We start from the raw sequence: 20,332 nt of genomic DNA, 5'->3' as shown, positions 1-20,332 counted from the left end.
CTGTTTTATTCAGTCAAAACTCTTCCTCTAACACAAAGAAAAGTTTCACAATAATCAGACTCACTTCCTTCCTCCCTCTACAGTATTCCACTTGTGTTGAGGATGTGATCAAGGATGGATGAGTTAGATGTTTTAGTTGAGGTTGTAGGTATGGGGACTAAAATATCACTACCAGATTGATATCACAGGACCAAGTTGTGGAAGAGGAAGAATATAACATATCTGGTAAGGCAGCTTGAGAAGTGATTGACAGTGAACAGGGGAGAAAGAGTGTGTTGTTCATGGTTTCACCCACCCTGATCTTTAATAGGAGGGCTTTGGATGGGTTAAGAAAGTGACAAATAAAACTTGTAATAAAATAACAGCCAATGGAACATTATACTGAACATGAACATAAACACACACACACACACACACACACACACACACACAGAAACACACATCTAAGTTATTATATGTCTTATTTGTGTCACTTATGTTACTTGTATATTATTTGTAACTCGTAACCCATTCCCCAAATATGTAACTGTATATTTTCAGCCTTCTGGCTGCCAAGCTCTTTCAATAAACCGTTAATTATTATTATTATTATTATACACACAGAAACACAGACATACACACACACACATACACACATACATACTTATTCTCAGTACAGAACTGCCTTCATATATTAGAAATTCTTCTCCTACCTGTGCCCCTGTGTATGTGTCTTTGGGTAACTCTTGTGTTTCTCAAAATCAAGCTGTTGTTTAGAGCTCACAAAACTTATCTGCTGCTACATTCACAATCTTCTCAGCTGTAGTTTGAAAAAAAAAATGCTCCTCCTGAAAAAATATGAACATGAAATTTGATTAAATTTATTTATTAATTAGTGTCCACATATTTTATAAAGGCTCTTTTATTAGATATGTTAATCCAGAATGCAATTTAATTTTCTGCATATTTCTACTTTTTCTCAATACTTGTATGTGATACCAAACTGCTCATGATTTAAGAGCATGGTCAAAGAACTGACTGTTAAGGATAAAAAAGATAAGTTATTTACAGTTGATTGCCTTAAATGTCTAGGACTGGAAGGTGGGGTTAGTAGAATAAAGTAAAATGCTTCAAGAAACACAAAATCATAAGAAAATCTTCAATTTCTATAAACAGGTTTCAAAAAGTGATAAAACAAATAATTACGATGTAACTTTGTAATATTTTTAACAGTCTTGTATTTAGTGTCATCTTATATAAACAAATACTCAGAGATGTGTTTGTGGGAGGTATATTCTTGTTAATTTCCTCCGCTGATTTAAAAACATTGTTAATATGGAGAGAAGTACAATATTATTCTTGACTATAAATCCTTGTTGGTGTATAGTCAGTGAAATAAGTATCGACCACCCCAAGGACGGTGGAATAGAAAATGAACGATAACAGCTAACCCTTGCCGGGAACCACAGGTGTACGTTTACAGTTTCTTTCGGTTTCATACTGTTAAGCACGGCAGAGTGGTCGATACTTTATTAATTGACTGTACAGTACATCACAATGAAGTGTCTTACTGAGTGCTTTATTCTGTACTGTGTCCACATCTTCACATTCTCTTTCAGATTTTTTATTTTTTTTATAATACTTGTTTAAACTATCATATATATTTTTCTACTCTTTCAAGTCTTTTGTAGATTTTTGTACTGTAGTAAATCTATTTTTTTATTTTTTGGAACCTTATGACTTTAGGCATATAGTAGAGTATTCAAATGAAGTGTAACAAACCCGGTCTCATCATTACTGCCCTCTTGCCAAGAACAGACCACTCGATAACAACCCTCTCCCTCCCCCCATATTGGCCGTCCCAACTTTCTAACATTGCCCTCCCTGTCTCTCGTATGCTGCCCGACAGTGTGCAGCGGCTGGAGAGAAGACCCTCCAGGTTTGGGGGTCACCAAAGGTACCATCAGAGTGCAACATCCACAATCCCCCAAAATATGACTGTACAATGTTCCTGCAGTACCTTGAATGCTCTAGCACTAGTGCCCCAGACAGACTGCGTTGACTCAGGCTCATGTCATCAAGGCTCTCACTTTTTTCCGTAGATTTTCACCAATAAATTAACTGTTGTTTCCAGCTGTTGAAAAGTTCTTGCCAAAGAACGTAAGTTCTGCGTAATCATGAAATGAGCTCCAGTCCACGAGTCGAACTTATTTTGTTGATGCAGTTCATGGCGGTTCACCGCATTCTCTGCCACCGCACCCCTTGAAGGACGCACTAGTCTATCTAGTCCTACTCGTATTAACCAGATTCCATTATCTTCACACTGCTGTTAACCAATAACAGTTTGCTCAGTTCTCTTATATCATACACACAATATTATGATGATGCGGGCAAAAGACTACCTTAGTTAGAAGCAGTTTTAGAACAAGTACACTGTTTGCCTTAAGAAAATTAGCTATCAAGTGCATATTAGTATGGCTCAGTACAGTACAAAAAGCAAGCCATTGTAAATTACAGGATGAGGCCTTAAATTACTAACCACTTCACATTATCACTTGGTCAGTCTCACCAGTGCAGAAGCATCACAGAGTTTGAAGTACAGCACCACATTTTATATACAACTTCTGTACAGTATGTGTTTAATTGGGGGGCTGTCCAATTGTGAGAGTAGTGAAGGGCTGTTAGTAATTAAGTTTGATAAAAAGACTATTGTGTGAAACTGTTGAGTGAGCCAATAGACTTAGTTTTATCTTAACACTATTATCCCATTCTCTTAACCCTTATTGACTGCTAGAGATATGGCTGTATGTTATTGAACCCTTTATAAGGTAATTATCATAAATAGAACAAATTGTTACATCATAATGAACATGGCTTGAATTCTAAAATGGCACTGGTGATCTTGCTACCAGTTAAGGTGTTGCTGTCTTGTTACTGCTGCAGCATTGGTCATAAATGATCACTTGTCAACCATCAACAGTGGTGTGTTTCTAAAGTCCAGTTGCCACTTGAGAGTTGAAGCCATTGTCAGTGTTGCATCCTAACAGTTTTGTTTTGTTTTCGACTCTAGCATGAAGCGGAGGGTTGAGCCGACGAGGTAAGATTGCTAAAAGCGCACCTGGCACAGTTTTGTCATGCACATACGCCGGACACCACACTAAAACCCCGATTCTTAAAACGTCGCTTGAGATCATTATCATTGTCAGTGAACTCAAAAGTCAAGCAAAGTTTTGACGACAGGGTTAAGTGCCTCTCCTAGTAGCTCTGATCTCAGGTTATGAATAAGAATTTGGGTCATTTTTCTTCAGGTTAATTTTTTGGTTTTCTGCTGCATCCATTTTTTTAATTTTTTCTTCCAAGTTGGATGTGGCTGCCCATCATTTTTGTTGGTGTTGGTGTCCGAGGGTGCCGGTGTACTTTACTGTATCATCCATGTCCTCTTGCTTACCAGTCATCCCCAACATACACCAGTAACATATTATATCTGTTCTGAGGCTCTTTTAAATGTAAAATTTTGGGGGATGGATTTTTTTCTATTTTATTTTTTTCTTATTGTTTTTTTCTAACAAAGAATATATGATTTCTGCTTTTTCATTGATTAAAAACTGTTCTTCAGTTTTTCTTCATAGTACTGAAAAAGTAGATATCTAATGCAAATTGATAATAAAGGTGTATTGACCATGCATTGAAGCCTCTAGTATGGGAGGGATGTGTTGATGTCGCCGCATTTCTCTTAACTTCTACAGAAGCCCTAAACGGAGGTAATCTCTCAGTCTCTGCCATTACTCTTTGAGACATTAATTGCCTCCTATTTCTGTAAAGAGTCAACAATGCATGACAGCAGACCTGTATATGGCACAGTTTTAGAATTGATTACTTTTTCTTTGCACCATGGAGGATTGTTCACTGCAAGGCTCTGAGGCCGGGGTTGGTCTTTGATGTGAGGTACTACCATGGTTCTTGTCACCCCCTACCCATCCCATCTGTCTGTCTGTTGGCCTCCTTAATCAATGTCCGCCACCACTCTTAGTCAACACCCATTATCTTAGTCTTATACTACCCACACACCACTTTGGCAACGATACTGAAAAGTTAACCTCATTATCACCGTGATCTTGGGGTTTGTCTATGACTATGGATTAGGGAGGTTCTTATTACCCCTAACCCCCCGCTAACCCCATTTTATCTTGAAAGTAGCTGATACAGTATTAAACACCACAGTGGATCTAACTCCCGAACAGAGCATGCTAGCTGCACATGCTACGGTTGCACACCATACCTCCACCACCACTCTTAAATAGGCTTTAGTGAGAATGATGATTGTGATGGTATGTCGTGTGATTTAGGTTAAAACTCATTGAGGAATGTGTGTGTGTGTCCTTATACATAGCTACATATAATCTGGTGCTGCTTGTACAGAGAATATAAACAATGTGTGTTGTAGTAAGCCTGTAACACATGTGAACACTCCCTTATCCCTACATGAATATATATTGAAGATAATTGGTGGTACTGTGGGAGCACTTACCTCTTACAACTGCAGTCAAGGTTTGATACTTGTTGGGGTCAGATGTGAGAAGGGTGTTGCCCATTGTGACCCTAACAAACATTACACCATTTTTGTTTTTGGGTTTTTTCCTCTTTCCTTTGTTGTTTACACTTGATTACCCTAAACTGATAAATGGGAAATGGAATAAATATCGTCACTGTACCTAACTCTCATAACCCCACATTCTACTCTCACTTCATAGATAACCACGACATTTGCACGCACACCCACACCACGCCACTAGCCTCTCCTCTCTATAATATATTGGTAGCACATCGTAGACATACTCGATGCATCACGTTTTCACTCCACGTTCCTCATTTACACGTGTCAGTTGGTACCATGAGCACCTCGTGACTTTTCCTGGTCATGTAATTTCCACTTTACTGTACTGTACTTACTGGAGGCGCTGTTCCGATATTGTATTCATATGTGGCATCTCCATCTCATCACCATCCTATCTATCATGTGTTAACTTGACCCCAGACACAGTTTTTATAATTTAAGTTTCATTTATACTTATTATTGATTTATGATCTCTATCCAGGCAGCACTGTGGCACATGTTCTTGATCTTAATGTACACACACACACACACACACACACACACACACACACACACACACACACACACACACACCTACCTCTCTCAAGGATTACACTTCTGTGTCTGAAGGTCTTTGTTAGGTTAGATATACTGTACTGTACTTCACTACCTATATTATTGACAAAACCAAATTCCAGGTCACTTAGGAGTTATCATTTTGTGTTTCTTTAAAGGGATCCAGGTTGTTTTACTGTATCATATTCTTCATTCTAAATTGGGCTAATATGAGACAAAACTGATTCAAGGTTGAGTTACATGATCTTACTTTTTGTATATATTTTTTTAATACTTTTAGAAATCCCATTTTAGCTGTACTGGACTGTATAGTGTTTTAAAATATTATACAGCACCTGATAAAACCCACTCATGGTAGCAGAGGTTGATGGATGTATCTTTAGAATTATGTTTTATTGATATTGTTCGCCGGTGCTGTTGTGGGAAGTCTTGCAAGAGTGAAAAAATCTCTTAAGGAATTATTTGATAGCCCACAGGTCATCAGTGTCCAGGACATGTGAGATGTGTACCACCAAAGCTCCTCTCTTGATAGTTCCTGTCTTGATAGAAGGTTTTAACATGTTTAATAGTGTGAAACACCATCAGAACAGACAGTGGTTAGCACTATAGATCAACTCCACAGTGATCAGCTAACCATTCTTTACTTATGAGGCTAATTTTTTGGATGTTGTCCATCTTATACTGTACATGTTAATTACAGTGTCCTAACTGTACTGTATAGGAATAATGGTAACTCACCATATCTGAAGATCTTTTTTGAAGAGCTCTTTGTTAACTGACGCTATGGCACCGGCAATATTTTCTACATGTACTGTACTTAGCACATTGTAACGGTGCTGGCCTCTTGGGCAGTGTTGGTGGGCTTCCTTGTGACACATTATGTATGTCTTCTAATAAGGTAGGCTGTCTCAGGAGGTGCTTTTGTGATATAAACCTTGCGGTAAAAATGTTCTTTCCCCACATCTATTAAACAAAATACTATACTGTTTCAATCCCTCAATTCTGTACTGCACTGTATTTATGTTGATATTTACCCACAATGATCATTGAAAATATCCATAACCTGGTGATGATAATGTAGGTATTGTTGTACAGTACATTGTATATATTAGGGAGGAACACCTTAGCACCTTACCCCTCTTGATGAAACTTGTGAGTTGTATTGTTCTCTCAGTACTGTATTATGTTACTCCTTCAACATCTGAAGCTTTATTCCCGTCATAGTTTAAAGATTTATAAAAAAAAGACGTCCACTACTTTAATTGCAGGCTGTTAGTTATGCTTTACTATGTGTTGCAGTAATTTTTTAAGTTTATTGTAAAATATAAAGTGTTCCCCGAGATAGTTTTTAAAGAGTATGAAAGTTAGCCGTGAGTCAGAGTGTTGCCGTGACAGACTTGCCTTATGTCTTGGGTGTCTTTGAGAGTAACTAGAACATCCTTGTAGATTGATTAATAATAATGACTGGGAATGAGCTGGAGCAGTCAGCTGAACAACCAAGAGTGAATAGAATGACCACATTATCCCGACCTGAGAATGGATTCACCTCCAGGATAGTTCTTTAATTGAAGCACTTGACACACCAGTAACCTGACACACCAGATAATTTCCCAGCCTAATTATTTCATGCAGTCTTAATACATCCTTCCTGTTATTGCAGTTCTAACACCCTCTTAACAGATTCCCTCTCAAGGTTTGTGATGAAACTAAACTCTTAGACTGTAGCTCAACTATATGAACATAAATTAGGCAAGTGATTTAGGGTCAACTGTCCAACCTGTAGCTTTTTTCTCTCTAGCAATCAATCCAACCAAATTGGTGTATAAGATTTTAATGCTGACTACTCTGCTGTTGTGCATTTTTATTTTACCTTGATTAGAATTGTTAAACAAACTGATAACCTCGGTCATCCCACACCTTGTGAGGTGCAAAAGCCATTACCCATGTCCAGGATGGGATTTTAGTGACTGCAGTATGTCAGAGTTGGTTTTTATTCAGCTAATGGTTTTTCAAGATAGGAATTGAAGGGCCTTGGGGCCTTGCTTTAGAGAGTGAGTGATGGGAGGGTGTGTGTCGCTCTTTACTCTCTCCGCCGTGAAAAATATTAGTTGTACAGGTGCCTTTGTTTCACTGCGAGTTTGATTGATATCATGAATTAATGTGACAGTGAACAGTGTGAGTGATGGTCCTCGTTTAACTTACCAGGATGATGAGAAAAGTGTATTCGTGTGTGTGTGTGTGAGATCCTTCATGTTTATAGTTCTGTCCTGTTGCTGGCATGGTGTACCTCAGGAGTCAGTCACAAGCAGTGAGGAAAGGATAAGGACAGCACATCTCCTTGAACAATTGGAAGTATAAGAAAAAAAGGCTTAGGCAGCTGTAAATGTGAAAAATTACAGTAATCTCATTGGATGACAGGAGAGTTGACCTTTGAGCGTAGTGAAGAGTACAGTAGAGGTGTGTGGGGACTTGGGCGATGAACACAACAATGAGTTCGAGTATCTGTTGATGGGTAAAATATATTGAGAAATATCTTGATGGGGATTTTCTTGTTTTGAAAATGATGAAGACAGTTAAGAGTGCATACTGTATGTGTGAGTGAATGAGTGAGATAGTACGTAATACGGAAGAGAGCGTTGGAGTATCCTGGTGTATGTATGAGAAAACCTCTACTTGGATTTCCCTGTTCTGGATGTTGGGAATGGTACAGTACAGTAGAATATATACATTGTTTTATTATCTACACTGTGTGGGATAACTGAGGGGTCAGTTCCTATCTCTAAGGTCTAGTACTGCTTGCCCTATTGTCAATACCCTTAAGAAAACTTTTCCTTAGGTTACAATATAAAGACTCTTCCACTGTCCTGTTCTGTAATTTACTTGTATTTATGGTTGTATATTAGGCTAGGTGATTAAAATTGATGCAAGCAGTAAGTCAAAAGCTTTTAACTATTTAATTATTACCTGTAAATCTTGACTTGAAAATATATACCCTGTATATATATATATATATATATATTACTGTCATGCATAAGATTAAGCAAATAACTCAGTAATTTTTTTTTTTATATATGTATAAGTCTAGTGTATGTGATATATATAGTTACCTGAAATGATTCATCATATGTTAGCAATAGGAATAACTAAGACATGTGGTTCTTAGCAATACACTTGATTAAATGTGTTATAATGTATACAATATTATAGTCTCAATCATCAGTCATCTTAACAGTTACACTTGTATGTGTCGCAATTTCATAATGTAACGTTTAATTCTTGTCTTCCATGCTCTCAGTCTGAAAAGGAAACCATCTGGAAATCCTGTTCCTCAAAAACCAGATCGGCTGAGGTAGGAATTGTGACTCGGGTCCATACTGTGGATGTTGACTCGAGCTAAATGATACTGTACTCTGATGAAACTTTTGTCACCAGGAAAATCCATTCACACAGTCCTGGTATTACTTTCACATTGTCTCTACTCACTACAGTACTTACATATATGATGAACAGTTTATTTATATAGACCATGTGCAGTGTAGTGTGCGTTAGAACTAAGAAAAAGATTGAAAGTAAAGCCAGAATGAGTTTGAACTGGATGGGGTGAAGAGTTGTGCGTCATGAGGGTATCTCTTGACCTGAGCGCATGCCCCCGCTGCAACTCTCTCAAGTATTGGAGCTCATATCTGTACTGACTCTCTCAGCAGCATGAAACGTGTTTATAGTCAGAGGTAGTCATGTGGTAAACGTGCTTGTGGTTGATGGTGGGTGTTCCTGGTGGGTTGGTAACTGGCAGTGTCATCAGCATTGCATGTTGTTGTTCAACCCAGCTGGGAAACTTTGCTTTATTGTTAATAAATGAAGGAATGATCTGTGTAAGTTAAGGCTTGATGTTGCATTCCTGTCTACCAACTGTTTAACTGGCTCTCAATTTTCTCTGGTTAAGGTGATTTTATTTGTTAATGCAGGACTGTGGGTCTCTTATTTATTATGTTTTGGAATATTTGTGCTTTCTTTTCAGCACTAATGGAACACTTGGCAGGGATGTGAGCAGATGATTTTTTCTTCTATGTTATTTTTTGCAGGTTACCAATGCTTGGTAAATTGCAGCAGCCCCGAGTGTATGGTTCAGCCACCCCTACCACCCCAGCCTCCTCCAACCTCCCTAGGACTCCCTCCCTCTCCAGTGTGTCATCTTCTCCCTGTTTCTCACCCCTCTTTAAGACTCCTTCACAGACCTCACTTAAATCTTCCAAGACTGACATAAGTAAGCTTGGCAGCTCTAAGTCAGACTTGACAAAGTCAGAGTCCTTGAGTAATGTTTTGAGGGCCTCACCCAAACTTGATTTGTCAAGAGTGTTATCCAAGATAGATTGTGGAGACAAGTCATTATTAAAAAGGCCACCCTCGGTCAACTCCATTGACTCCATGGATGGTGGCACACTCAGCCCCCGAAGCTCCTCCTCCAGGACCACCCCTTTCCGTAAGCCCATTGCACCCACCCCCTTGAAGGCCAACAACTCCCGGAAGAATGAACTACAGGCCAAGTACGATCTAAAATTTTATATTCATTGCCATCTCCAGCTAAAAATCTAACTAACTTGGCTGTATATAGTAAAATGGGCTGTGGGTATGTTGCTCCATGTATATTTTCTTGCCTTGTTTGACACAATAGTTGGCACGCATGAAACCAACTGCTCCTCTTCCCATATCTTGTCTCATCACCTTGGACATGTGTTCACTTGGTGGCATATCTAAAGGTTGCTTAGTCTTAAGTGTTACTACTGTATAGTGTTAAGATGGGTACTTAGATAGACACCTTTACTAACTTAACCATTCATTGTAAAAGGTGGATGTTTCTTGTCTTCATCAATTCAGAATTATTATGTAGATATTATTAATGTCTGTTCTTTACATTTTAGGAGATATCAGTATTCATAGATGACTTAAATACAATATATGACTTTCACCACAAGCAGTGGAAGGATTATTGTGACATGACCAGCAAAATGTCCTCTTCAGTTAATTGCTGTAAACATATCAGAATCAAGTCTGACTGATGTAACTTAGTCACAAGATTTTAAGCAGGTTGTCTTGTTCATCATCTCCTGGGCAAGTGTGTTTACTTTGATTACCATCCACAGTCACATATTACTGTATGCTACACCACCACCATATACCTGTTTGATTAAGAATTACAGAGTCACCAAAAGTTAGAGCCAGTGTTTCACCAAGAATATCCGAGGAGATGAAGGGACAGCTAGCTAATACAATACAGTACCCTGTACGTGGTATATCCAGAGTATGACCAGACCAGTTTATCCACACCACACAGTATGACCATGAGTCATGACCCCTCTGCTCTGGGCTGAAGTTGACTTTTGGAAATACAGAGTGTTACCAACTGTACATTGTTCGTCCTTACTACCTGACTGTATCTGTATTAATGAAGGTAAAATTTATAATGAAATAATGACTTTTTACATTAGATAAAGGGTACAGGAATTTATAAGGGAATAGAACACAAAGGGGCAAGTGGAGAGAAGTGATGACTAGGCTGTGTGGTGTGGAGGGTGACTAAGGGCAAGTGTGGTAGTCATCATTAACATTACATTATAGGGAGGTGGAAGATATACAATACACACACACACTGCCTTGTGCTGTGGCCAGAGGTAGTCACCGAGTTAATGGTAATAGACTAGTAGGCAGAACTAAGAAGGGACTTTGATTACTAAAGAATTCTCAGAGTACTTAAGATATGCATTGTCTGCTTCTTGCTATAAGTTCATTATGCATAAGATGGTGGCTACTGTGAGGCTGAACTGTAGCATGCAGGCATGATGGGAAGTTAAGCTCTTACTCTTATGTTGTGTTGCTGCCGTGTGAACCACAGTGTTCCGGGTGAACCACTTGTGTGTTGTACATTTTGTCGTGCTTGTGACATGTGGTTCCTTGGGGCTGGAATAACATAAATATTTCCTTGATTTATATTATTGTGGAGATCTTATGACTTAACTGAATATGTATGCATGTATGGCAACAACCATCCATCATATCCATTATGTCCTGCCATATTCTTGGTTTTTTGGTATTTATGGTTAAGGCAGAACCAGATGTTTTAAATGTTGAAAAGCAGGAGCATTTTTTACTGTGATCTCTTATAAACTCATGACACTGAGGTTTTAAATTGAGCGGAGTTGTTCCAACTGACATGGCCCCCCCCTCGACACTAACTTGCCCCACCATATCAGCTCCATCACTCACACTGCCCTTCCCCTGAACCATCTTATGAACCATTTTATGAACAACAAAACATAGTGTTACACTGTGACTTTTTCATTGTTCTGCCCTTCACCTGTAGTTGTCCTCCACTACAGTCAGGGCCCATTGTTGAATAAATTCTTTGATTTTAGTCAGACATATGTAAGTAGCCCACTGTAGGGGCAGTGGTCAGACTGGTGACAATATTTTCAGTATTTTCAGTAATGGTGTTGTCTATCCTGATGTGTCAGACTTCACAAGTCTGAAGAAAGTATAAACTTTACTCTATAAATGCCAACCTGATAATAACTTTAACAAGTAAATGTGCATATATCAGCTTCTGTTAGACGACAACCATAACAAGTTAAAATGTTTGTTGCATGCAGCTAACAGCATCTTGCCCAGCCTCCTCCTAACCCAATGTAAACTGTCTCGTATTTGGTATGTTAGAACAACATCAATAATTACCTCCATGTTGAGGTAACATCAGTAACCCCTTTCCACCCAGTGTATACTGTACAAAAAAATTTCAGAAGTGATATTGAAGAATTACAATACATGATACTCTTATCTCCTGGTGGATTTGTTAAATATCCACTTATTAAAACACCATTTCTGAGTCCCTCTTTATTGTGTGTTCATTTTGTGGCTGGAGTGTTAATACAAGGACCACAGTTTTATTGACAAGACTTGAGTGAAGCTATGATGTGTGTGTCAAGTTAGGTCAATGACTTGTTAAAGGACACTGCTCACAACACCCCCCACCCCTTCCTCACACTTTATCTCAAGGTATTAGGGAAGTTACACTAATGGCACCAACTTGGGGAGGATGCAGATGACATAAAACCTTCTGTCTTTGGGCACAAGAAACTGAGCTGCTGTTCTGTTGAGGCTCATCATTATATGCTGATTATGTAGGCTGGACAGTCTCTCAAGGAATAAGATAAAAATTTGTCTTTATTATTGAGAGCAAGAGATTGTTTAACTTGACATAGATAAAATAGAGTGTTGGATAAGGTTAAGTGACTAACTTGATCACCAAGGTTGGGTTTAATATACAGTACAGTGCAGTACTGTGTAGGAGACATAGTTAATTTAGACCAACTCACTGGGCTTATACAGGAGATAGTTTAACATATATCAAGACAATAATTGTTATGATTCGGAGCAAACACCCGGGGGAGTACAGTAGTTTGGATATATTTTGACAACATATATTCTTCAATTTACTATTTTATATTGTGTGTGTGTCCTTCACCATCCTCCTTGTACTGTACTACTTGTTCACTTCACCTCTCACACAACCCAGCTCACATTATGCTCTACTTCCCTCACATCTACTTGTTCACTTCACCTCTCACACAACCCAGCTCACATTATGCTCTACTTCCCTCACATCTAACATTAATACACTCATCTAATTTTAGCGGTGTACATTTTACCTTTTACTTTGAAACTTTTGAAAGAAATCATAAGTTTTAATTTTTGTTTTGTTTAATGTACACCAGATGTTATGTAGAGTATTGTATACCATTTTTGTATTAGTAATAATGATAATCTTATGTATTTAAGTTTAGTTTTAATAATTTTTATTGTTTCTTTGACATTAATGAATTTTTATTAACTTAGTTGGATGAGGTTGTTGCTGTGTTTGGATTTTATTATTTAATTTTTTTTGTACATTATTATTTCCACCAGTGAAGGATTATTGTGTGTTTGCTGCCATAGTGTACAGTATATCTTACAACACATTCTCTCCAAAATGGTCTCTAGTTTTCATTGTGGTTTCCTGTATTTTTGGGGTACAGTATTTTTTTTTTCTATGTAGGAACACCATAGCAGAATACACCTGGTACCTGGAATAAATGACTGAATGTGATGGAGTCTCTCTATGATATTGTTGGGTCGTGTCCATATTAAGTGTGAATACAGGTTATGTAAATAAGTAAAATACAATATTGAACTTAGCTCATGATCTTTAAGGCATCTTTTTTTCTCTTTTTTTGTCTTTACCGGAAAGATACATTTTACACGGGCTGTAAGCTTATATGTATTGATTATTGAATGTTTCCGATATACTTTATAAGTCGCGATGTATGTGGCAAGAAGTGACATGCTTGAGTATGATGACCATTACCAGCCAGACACCACAAGAAGGAGGAGGACCCAGTGAGGTGGTGTTGTATGTGTGGTGTCTCTCTTTATTCTACTTCCTTCTTGGTGGTTTGCTTGGTGCTGCTGCCCTGCTGGAATACTTAAATTAACATCATCTCTCTGTGTTACTGTATTAGCAGGAGTCTTAACCTTAGTTTTTTCTTTTTTTATATATATATACATTTTATCTCTATCATTAGTTATAATTAAGACTACTGTAACAGGCTGGAATATTTGGGTCTTCTTCATGTGGAGGATAAGATCATGACTTGGTTTGGGATGTGTTGGTTGGCTTTTGTCTTCTCTTAGTTATAGATTTAATGTATAAGATTTTTACATCAACTGAGATCTTCTTTCAGACTTAAAAAGGGAAACTTGAACAGCGATTGATACATGTGAAGTGTTATCATCATATTGGCTCTGCTGTTTGGTACATTAAAGGTGTCATTTTAATCCTTCGTTCTTGTTCAATAGGTTTAAAGTAAGAATCTATAGATTAATGTTCCTTTATGTGTCATGCCAAGTTTAAGTTACTGTAATGTAATGCTGTACTTGTGTTGCACTGTAGTGTATAACATTGATGATATTAACACAGTACTGTAGTTTGTATGACTAAGTTTAATGTTACTCACTTACATGATTTTAATTATAAACTTTATTATGGTGGAGATTAAATCTTCTTGGGGTGGAGATGTCTTTATAGACAAGAACATGAGTAGGTTGGTGGAGGCAGCAGGTGGTGTGTGTGATGTTGTATACTGTAGTGTTTAGTTATGAAGATATTAACACATGATGTTGACAGGTTGCCAATAGGGAGTGCAGGTAAAGGAGGCGGCCGTGACGACAGGACTCCCAGCAAAGAGTCGTCTCCACGGGCTGACATGAAGAAACCTTCAGCCTTTGTTGAGGTAAGAACTGTGGTGTGGTATGCCGCGTCTCTGCCCGCAGTTGGTCGTCTCTGTGTCTGTCTGATGGCAGAGGAAGTAGGTGCAGATAAAAAAAAAAGATGATGTTTTCTATGATACGAGCAGCAGGATCTGTTCCTTTGATGTTTGTGAAAATTTCAGACTTTCTCGTCCACCTTCTCTTCCCTTATTTAAATTATTCACCAACCCCCCCCCCTCACCCCTCCCCTGTATGTTCATTGTCAAAATACTGATAATTGTTAGTGATTATATATAACAGCTTCCTGGAGACTGCACTCTAAAGTTCATGGTGGTCATTGTTAATGTATTTATTCATTAATCATGGTTATTCTCTCTATTTATTTATATGTTTAATCTTGTTGATCACTCCACTGGATCTACATGCATGACTATAAACTATTACAACATGGCAGGTGTATTAATGTTAAGGAAACCATTTGATCATCTGATGATTATTTCTTAAATATAACCAGATAATTACCTCCCATATGTGGCATGTGATGACTGATATGTGACCATCTTGCAACTTGACTAACATGAGGAGCCCAGACCCAAGCATAACCCTCAACAATATATTAATATTTACTAACCTAATTCTATAGTAATGCATTTATATATGGCAAGTGGTACTTGTTTGTTCTCTCAAGCTGGATGTGCTGTACTATGGACGTGTAAAAGATGTTGGCTGTTCAGAAAAAGTATATAATAAACTACTGTATATAAGTGTCAGCAGTTAACAACGTATCCTTCTGATATTAGTGGATGGATTCATGTTGATACTTTGTTTTTTAAACCTCTAAAGTATTCACGTTATGACTTAACAAAATGAAAAAACTGGCAAAGTAGTACAACTGTTCACTCCTCTGCACGTAGGACACCCCCACAGGTTTTGATGACAGTTCTTCATATCTTTACTTTTTCTTGTGTCAAGCAAGTAAGATTGCCTCTGTCAGGTCTAGCTAAACATGAGACACTTGGAAATACTGATGAGACAACTAGTGAAAACATTACTGTCCTAAGGGTTGATGGTTTGATCCCAGGCACCCCTAGCCCACCCAGCTGTAAATGGGTACTTGAATATATTGTACAGTTAATGAAGGCTGTCAAGTACAGTGCTGACCTCACCGTAGCGAAGGCTTGATATATTTATTGGACCGTCCTTCACATTTCAGATAATAATTGAACTTTTTACCGTCTGTCCATTCCACTGCATTTCAGAATCAGATCCCATGTATGTAGAAAAACCAGTGCTCATTTGTGTCAAGGGTTGTACACTAGTTTCCACTTTTTGAAGACACTTTTCTATTTACTTTTGCTTCTCCTCTACTGTAGTTCATCACAGTCTACCACAACAAGTGCATTATCTGTGAATAATCAAAACATCTTAAACTCAAACACCTTTCTTACTGCCTGTCCTCATAACTCCACCTAATACACAGTCTGCTACATACAATGCCAGCTCAGCCATGCAATAAGGAGTCATTATTTTAGCACCATACTCTTCATACTGGAGTCACAAGTCCCAATGACCCGTCACTATGAACACCAAACATATACTGGCTGGATTGTATCTTAGTTCAGTTGTAGCCGCACGTCAGTAACTCCCTTCAAGCATCTCAGTACCTAGACGACACGTAAGCCAGATGTGGCCTTTTTTTTCCAGAGTTGTGACCTTGAACTTTGATCTTTTAGTCTTCAAAACTTAAAGAACTATAAAGGTTGTCAAGATGAATATGACTGCCAAGTGTGTGAATGTTGCAACTCTTCTGGGGTTATGTTGTAATAGTTAGTGGTGGAGGAAGACTGCCCTGCTCACATCACCTATCAGTGTGAGTGACCACTGAATGTGTCTGTTGTGTTACATTTAGTCATCCAAAACAGCATCAGATGAAGTGTGAGGGCAGGTATCTTTATGTATGTTAGCCATCTGGTATTCTTAAAGTTGTAGGTAGGACAAGTGAAGAAGAAAGATAGAAAGGAAATGATAATGTGTAGAGGACTACAAAGGTGGAGTGTAAGGGTCTGTAGTGTATCACCAAGTTTGATTGCTGGGTGGATATTGTTAGATGAACTGACAGTGGAGGACATAAGAGAAGAGGAAAAAAAACATATGAGCATCAACTATATTTATGTTAATTAGGGAGTGGATCAAGGTACAGAGAAACCTAAGAGAGGGAGGAAATGAAGAGGTGAGATTGATGCAAGACTTGTAGAAAGCTACGGGAAAGAACCACAACACAAAGTAATAGAAAATACCAAGGATGTTACCTTAGTAGGGCCAGATGACTCTCAAGGGGAAACAGAGTAGTGGTGAACGTAGTTTGTGTTGACGATGATAGGAACTAACGATGGAGTAATGAAAGTTGATAAACACTGAAAGGAAATTATATCGGTATTATGTGTGTGTGGGGAGGAGTTTTGTACTTGTGGGTTTTTGTTTTATATATTGGTTAATTTGGTATATTTGTGTTTGGTCGCTGTTTGCATTCATTTACAGCTTTAACCCAAGGAATGACTCTTTCAGCTCAGTGTAAAGCTCCGCAGTGTAACATTTTGGACCCACCGAGAGATGCTTTAAGTTTCTCCTCGGTGTAAAGAGAAACAAACCCAACTTTTGTCTATTTATCACAAACTCTGCAAGCCTCGAAGATTTTTTTTCCAGCTGCATGGATTATCAAACAGGTTTGCTTTTATGAGTGTGATTCACACACACACACACACACACACAAACACACACTGTCAGTCTCACCATTTTTTTTCTGTGTTGCTGATTTTCCTGCAGATGAGAGCAGGAAAATTAGCGTTACTTTGTGTTGGTGAGGGTTGACAGTGTGTGTGTGTTTGTGTGTGGTCACGTCATGCCACTCCCACCACCACCACCACCACCACCTCCTCCACCACAGGTAAACATCGGCCCACAGTACTGATATTGGTCACTGTTTTATTTAGTTATGTTATTTTAATAATGTGTGATCAGCAATTTTGAGATGTAAAATAATGTATAATGGTTAGTATTTAAAGATTTGTTGCGAGGAAAGTAAGGGTGAAGCAAATTATTACTAAGTGACCGATTTTTAAAATTTTAAATCAATTCTCATTAAATAATGTTATATCTGTTAATACAAGGAAGGCAGGCAGTATAACTTAACATATTTAACAGTTAAATCATTATGGAGAATAAATCTGCTCCCTTATATATTGTACATTGATCTGAGCAATTTACACTGATGTTTATTAAGTGATATATTGTAAGTCTTGACCAACTAGACTTTGTATTGTCTTCTGCTGCAGTAAAATAGTTGATCACTTGTTTCAGCACCCAGCTCCTTCCCCCACACAACACCAACACATTCTGAGGGGCAGCTACAATAATTGGTGGTGGTTTAGAGACCTCATTTATTGGGTGAAATATAACTGATGAGATCCCCAAAATAACTACTACTTTACCTTCAAGATATTAATTAAACTTTGATAATTATAAATTCCTTAACCAGTTATTAAAATTGTTTAGACGATGCTACATTGTTTTGTCTCAAAGTCTCTGATCACACATCACATTTACTACTACTAGTTGCTTTTTCATATGAGTTGCACATGACCACCCCGCACCAACCACAAGTTCACAGTTGTTTACCCGACAACAGAGACCATGTAAGTATCTGAGGTATCACACAATGGTGGCAGAAGCCCTCACAAGTATAGTATGAAATAAGAATAAGTGACCATAGAAGGTAGAGATACACACTGGGACATGTTACTGTATTTGCTCTACTCACTCTTCAGCCTCAGTTGAAGAGAAAATTTTTAAGACAACAAATGAATCGTGATTTTGACAGATGTACGAGAGGTTTTTTTCTCTCTATTTTTTTATAGTACATTATATAACATGTGTACATTCAAAACAATATCTTTCCTGAAATCAGCGCTAGAGATAATTTTTTTCCACATATTTTGAATTGTAGAAAAAACAATGAACTAGAGTATACCTGTAATGATGACATATTGTGTTACACAACTGTATACTGATGATGATTGAGCCTAGTATATGTAGTTGATTATAGCTATAAAGTATTCAACCAGTATAGAAGACTCTGTGTGTTTTGGATAAATGGCTTCGTTTTTTCTTTTTTTTGTGAGGTTCATTGCATTTGTATTGTCTATATTTGGTGATGGTATAAGATGATAGTCAAGATGCTAATAACAGTACTTGTTTCTTGGTGTGTAAACGTACATTTCTCACCTGTGGGTTGAAATCACTCGGACCACGTTTAACTTATTCCCAGAAAAGCACGAGAAAAGGTACTTCATCCTCAGCAGTTTCTTGTTCACCTATAATGTTACAGCTTATTCTGGTGTCAAGTTAGTGTCTTTAGTTATGACAGATTCTTATTAGTGGTCACATTAAAACTCACTGATGCACTATATTAGGGAGGTGTTATGTAGGGACACACTTGAAATAAAGTTACCCGGTACATACGCAAAATTTGGGGATTTTTTGTTACTATATAATACATGAATGGAAGAACCAGTGAAGCATCAAGAAAAAATGTCAGAATCTTGTAAATCCTTAAACTCAGAGATGTGAGAATGTTGAAGGAGAGTGAAGAATGTGAAGCAAGGACTAAAGAAGGCAATAAAAAATAACAAATATTGGAAGACATCACAAGGCCATCAGTTGACTGGAGACCTGTATTGAGAGAATGGAGTGTCTGGGTTACCAAAATAGACCAACACTTACGATACTTTTACCCAGTTTTAGTCACCAGTACCAAGTGGTATGTGAGATTATTAGCCCCCCAGTCCCTAGTTATTTTTTAGAACTACCTCTATATTACTCCCAAGTATGTCAAAACATGGATTATTTTGAACCTGCAAGTTGAACCCTTATGTTAGAAAGGAATTTTCCCTGTACAGTACTTGAAAGCATAGAATGAATGAGGATGTCCGATATTGTTTTCTGCACAAGAAGAGAGACAATAAGAGATGAATGTGTAATTGAGAGGTGACATCAACCTCTTGACTAGTTGAAGTAAGATGTACTAACCAGTATAGTAGAAACAGAATTGAAAAGATGATAATTGGTAAAGTAACAGAAGGGATGAACCTGGCTGCTAATATGAAAGTGTTCGAGTTAGAGGATAGTGTTGTGATAATATTAGGGATTTAAGTGAATCATGTAGTTGAATGTAGAATCTGGTTATATTGCATCCCATCCCTTGATTTCTACTTGCACAATGGCTTACCAACTGCACTTGTCTTGAGTAATCCACAGCTCGCCTGGATTTGTTACAAGTTTTAGGTTGGGAATACAGGTACAAGGGTCTTGGTGTTTGGACTTCATTTGTCAATCTTAGCTGTACATTGTAGGCACACCTGGGCTCTATGGTCACACTCTGTCTTCAGCTTTGCCAGTGAGAGGTGGAATTCCTTCTATTTACACTGAGAAAATGTTTGGAATAACAGTAGGATTTATTTCTTTATTTAGATGCAGCACAGCTTGACCACAAACAACCAAATGATTAGACATTTTATTCCAGGTATTTTATTTTACTAGTTTTCTTTCGAGTTCAGTTCCCTCCTGGTGGTGTTCTAGCTCGGGTGCTCCCTAGAGGTACAACTTGGAATGTTGATCATACAGAAACTTGTTCACACCATCTTCTACTTAAACATCCAACTCCAATTTTTGCCTTTGGGGCTCAGTTGTCATATGTAGAAAAATATATATAGAAGCCTTGAGTGTTCCAGGTGTGTTGAGTAGGATTGAAGTTGCCCCTGGTAGATGTTACACACAGATACATGCATATATATTTGTGACTTCTACGTTGTCGTGTGACAGCTGTAGTTG

General features: G+C 37.9%; 1 protein-coding gene across 15 annotated transcripts in view; it reads left to right on the top strand.

Annotated features, from left to right (window-relative positions):
* The window catches only part of LOC121862869 (dynactin subunit 1-like), a 53,205-nt gene that overhangs the window by 2,665 nt on the left and 30,208 nt on the right, over positions 1 to 20,332 (top strand). For 3 of the 15 annotated variants that reach the window (XM_042361260.1, XM_042361221.1, XM_042361230.1), the window contains exons 5-8: positions 1,889 to 1,936; positions 3,050 to 3,076; positions 9,232 to 9,693; positions 14,364 to 14,469. In XM_042361260.1, the coding sequence (XP_042217194.1) occupies positions 1,889 to 1,936; positions 3,050 to 3,076; positions 9,232 to 9,693; positions 14,364 to 14,469 (643 nt within the window). Of the gene's footprint in view, positions 1 to 1,888; positions 1,937 to 3,049; positions 3,077 to 8,444; positions 8,499 to 9,231; positions 9,694 to 14,363; positions 14,470 to 20,332 lie in introns of all 15 variants that reach the window. The other 12 variants (XM_042361269.1, XM_042361330.1, XM_042361338.1 and 9 more) reach the window with 9 other exon arrangements.

The sequence above is a fragment of the Homarus americanus genome, unplaced genomic scaffold, assembly GCF_018991925.1.
Source record: "Homarus americanus isolate GMGI-L3 unplaced genomic scaffold, GMGI_Hamer_2.0 scaffold40248, whole genome shotgun sequence".
Classification (NCBI taxonomy): domain Eukaryota; kingdom Metazoa; phylum Arthropoda; class Malacostraca; order Decapoda; family Nephropidae; genus Homarus; species Homarus americanus.
Note: the sequence above shows the minus strand (reverse complement) of the source record. Positions and strands in the feature narration are given on the sequence as shown.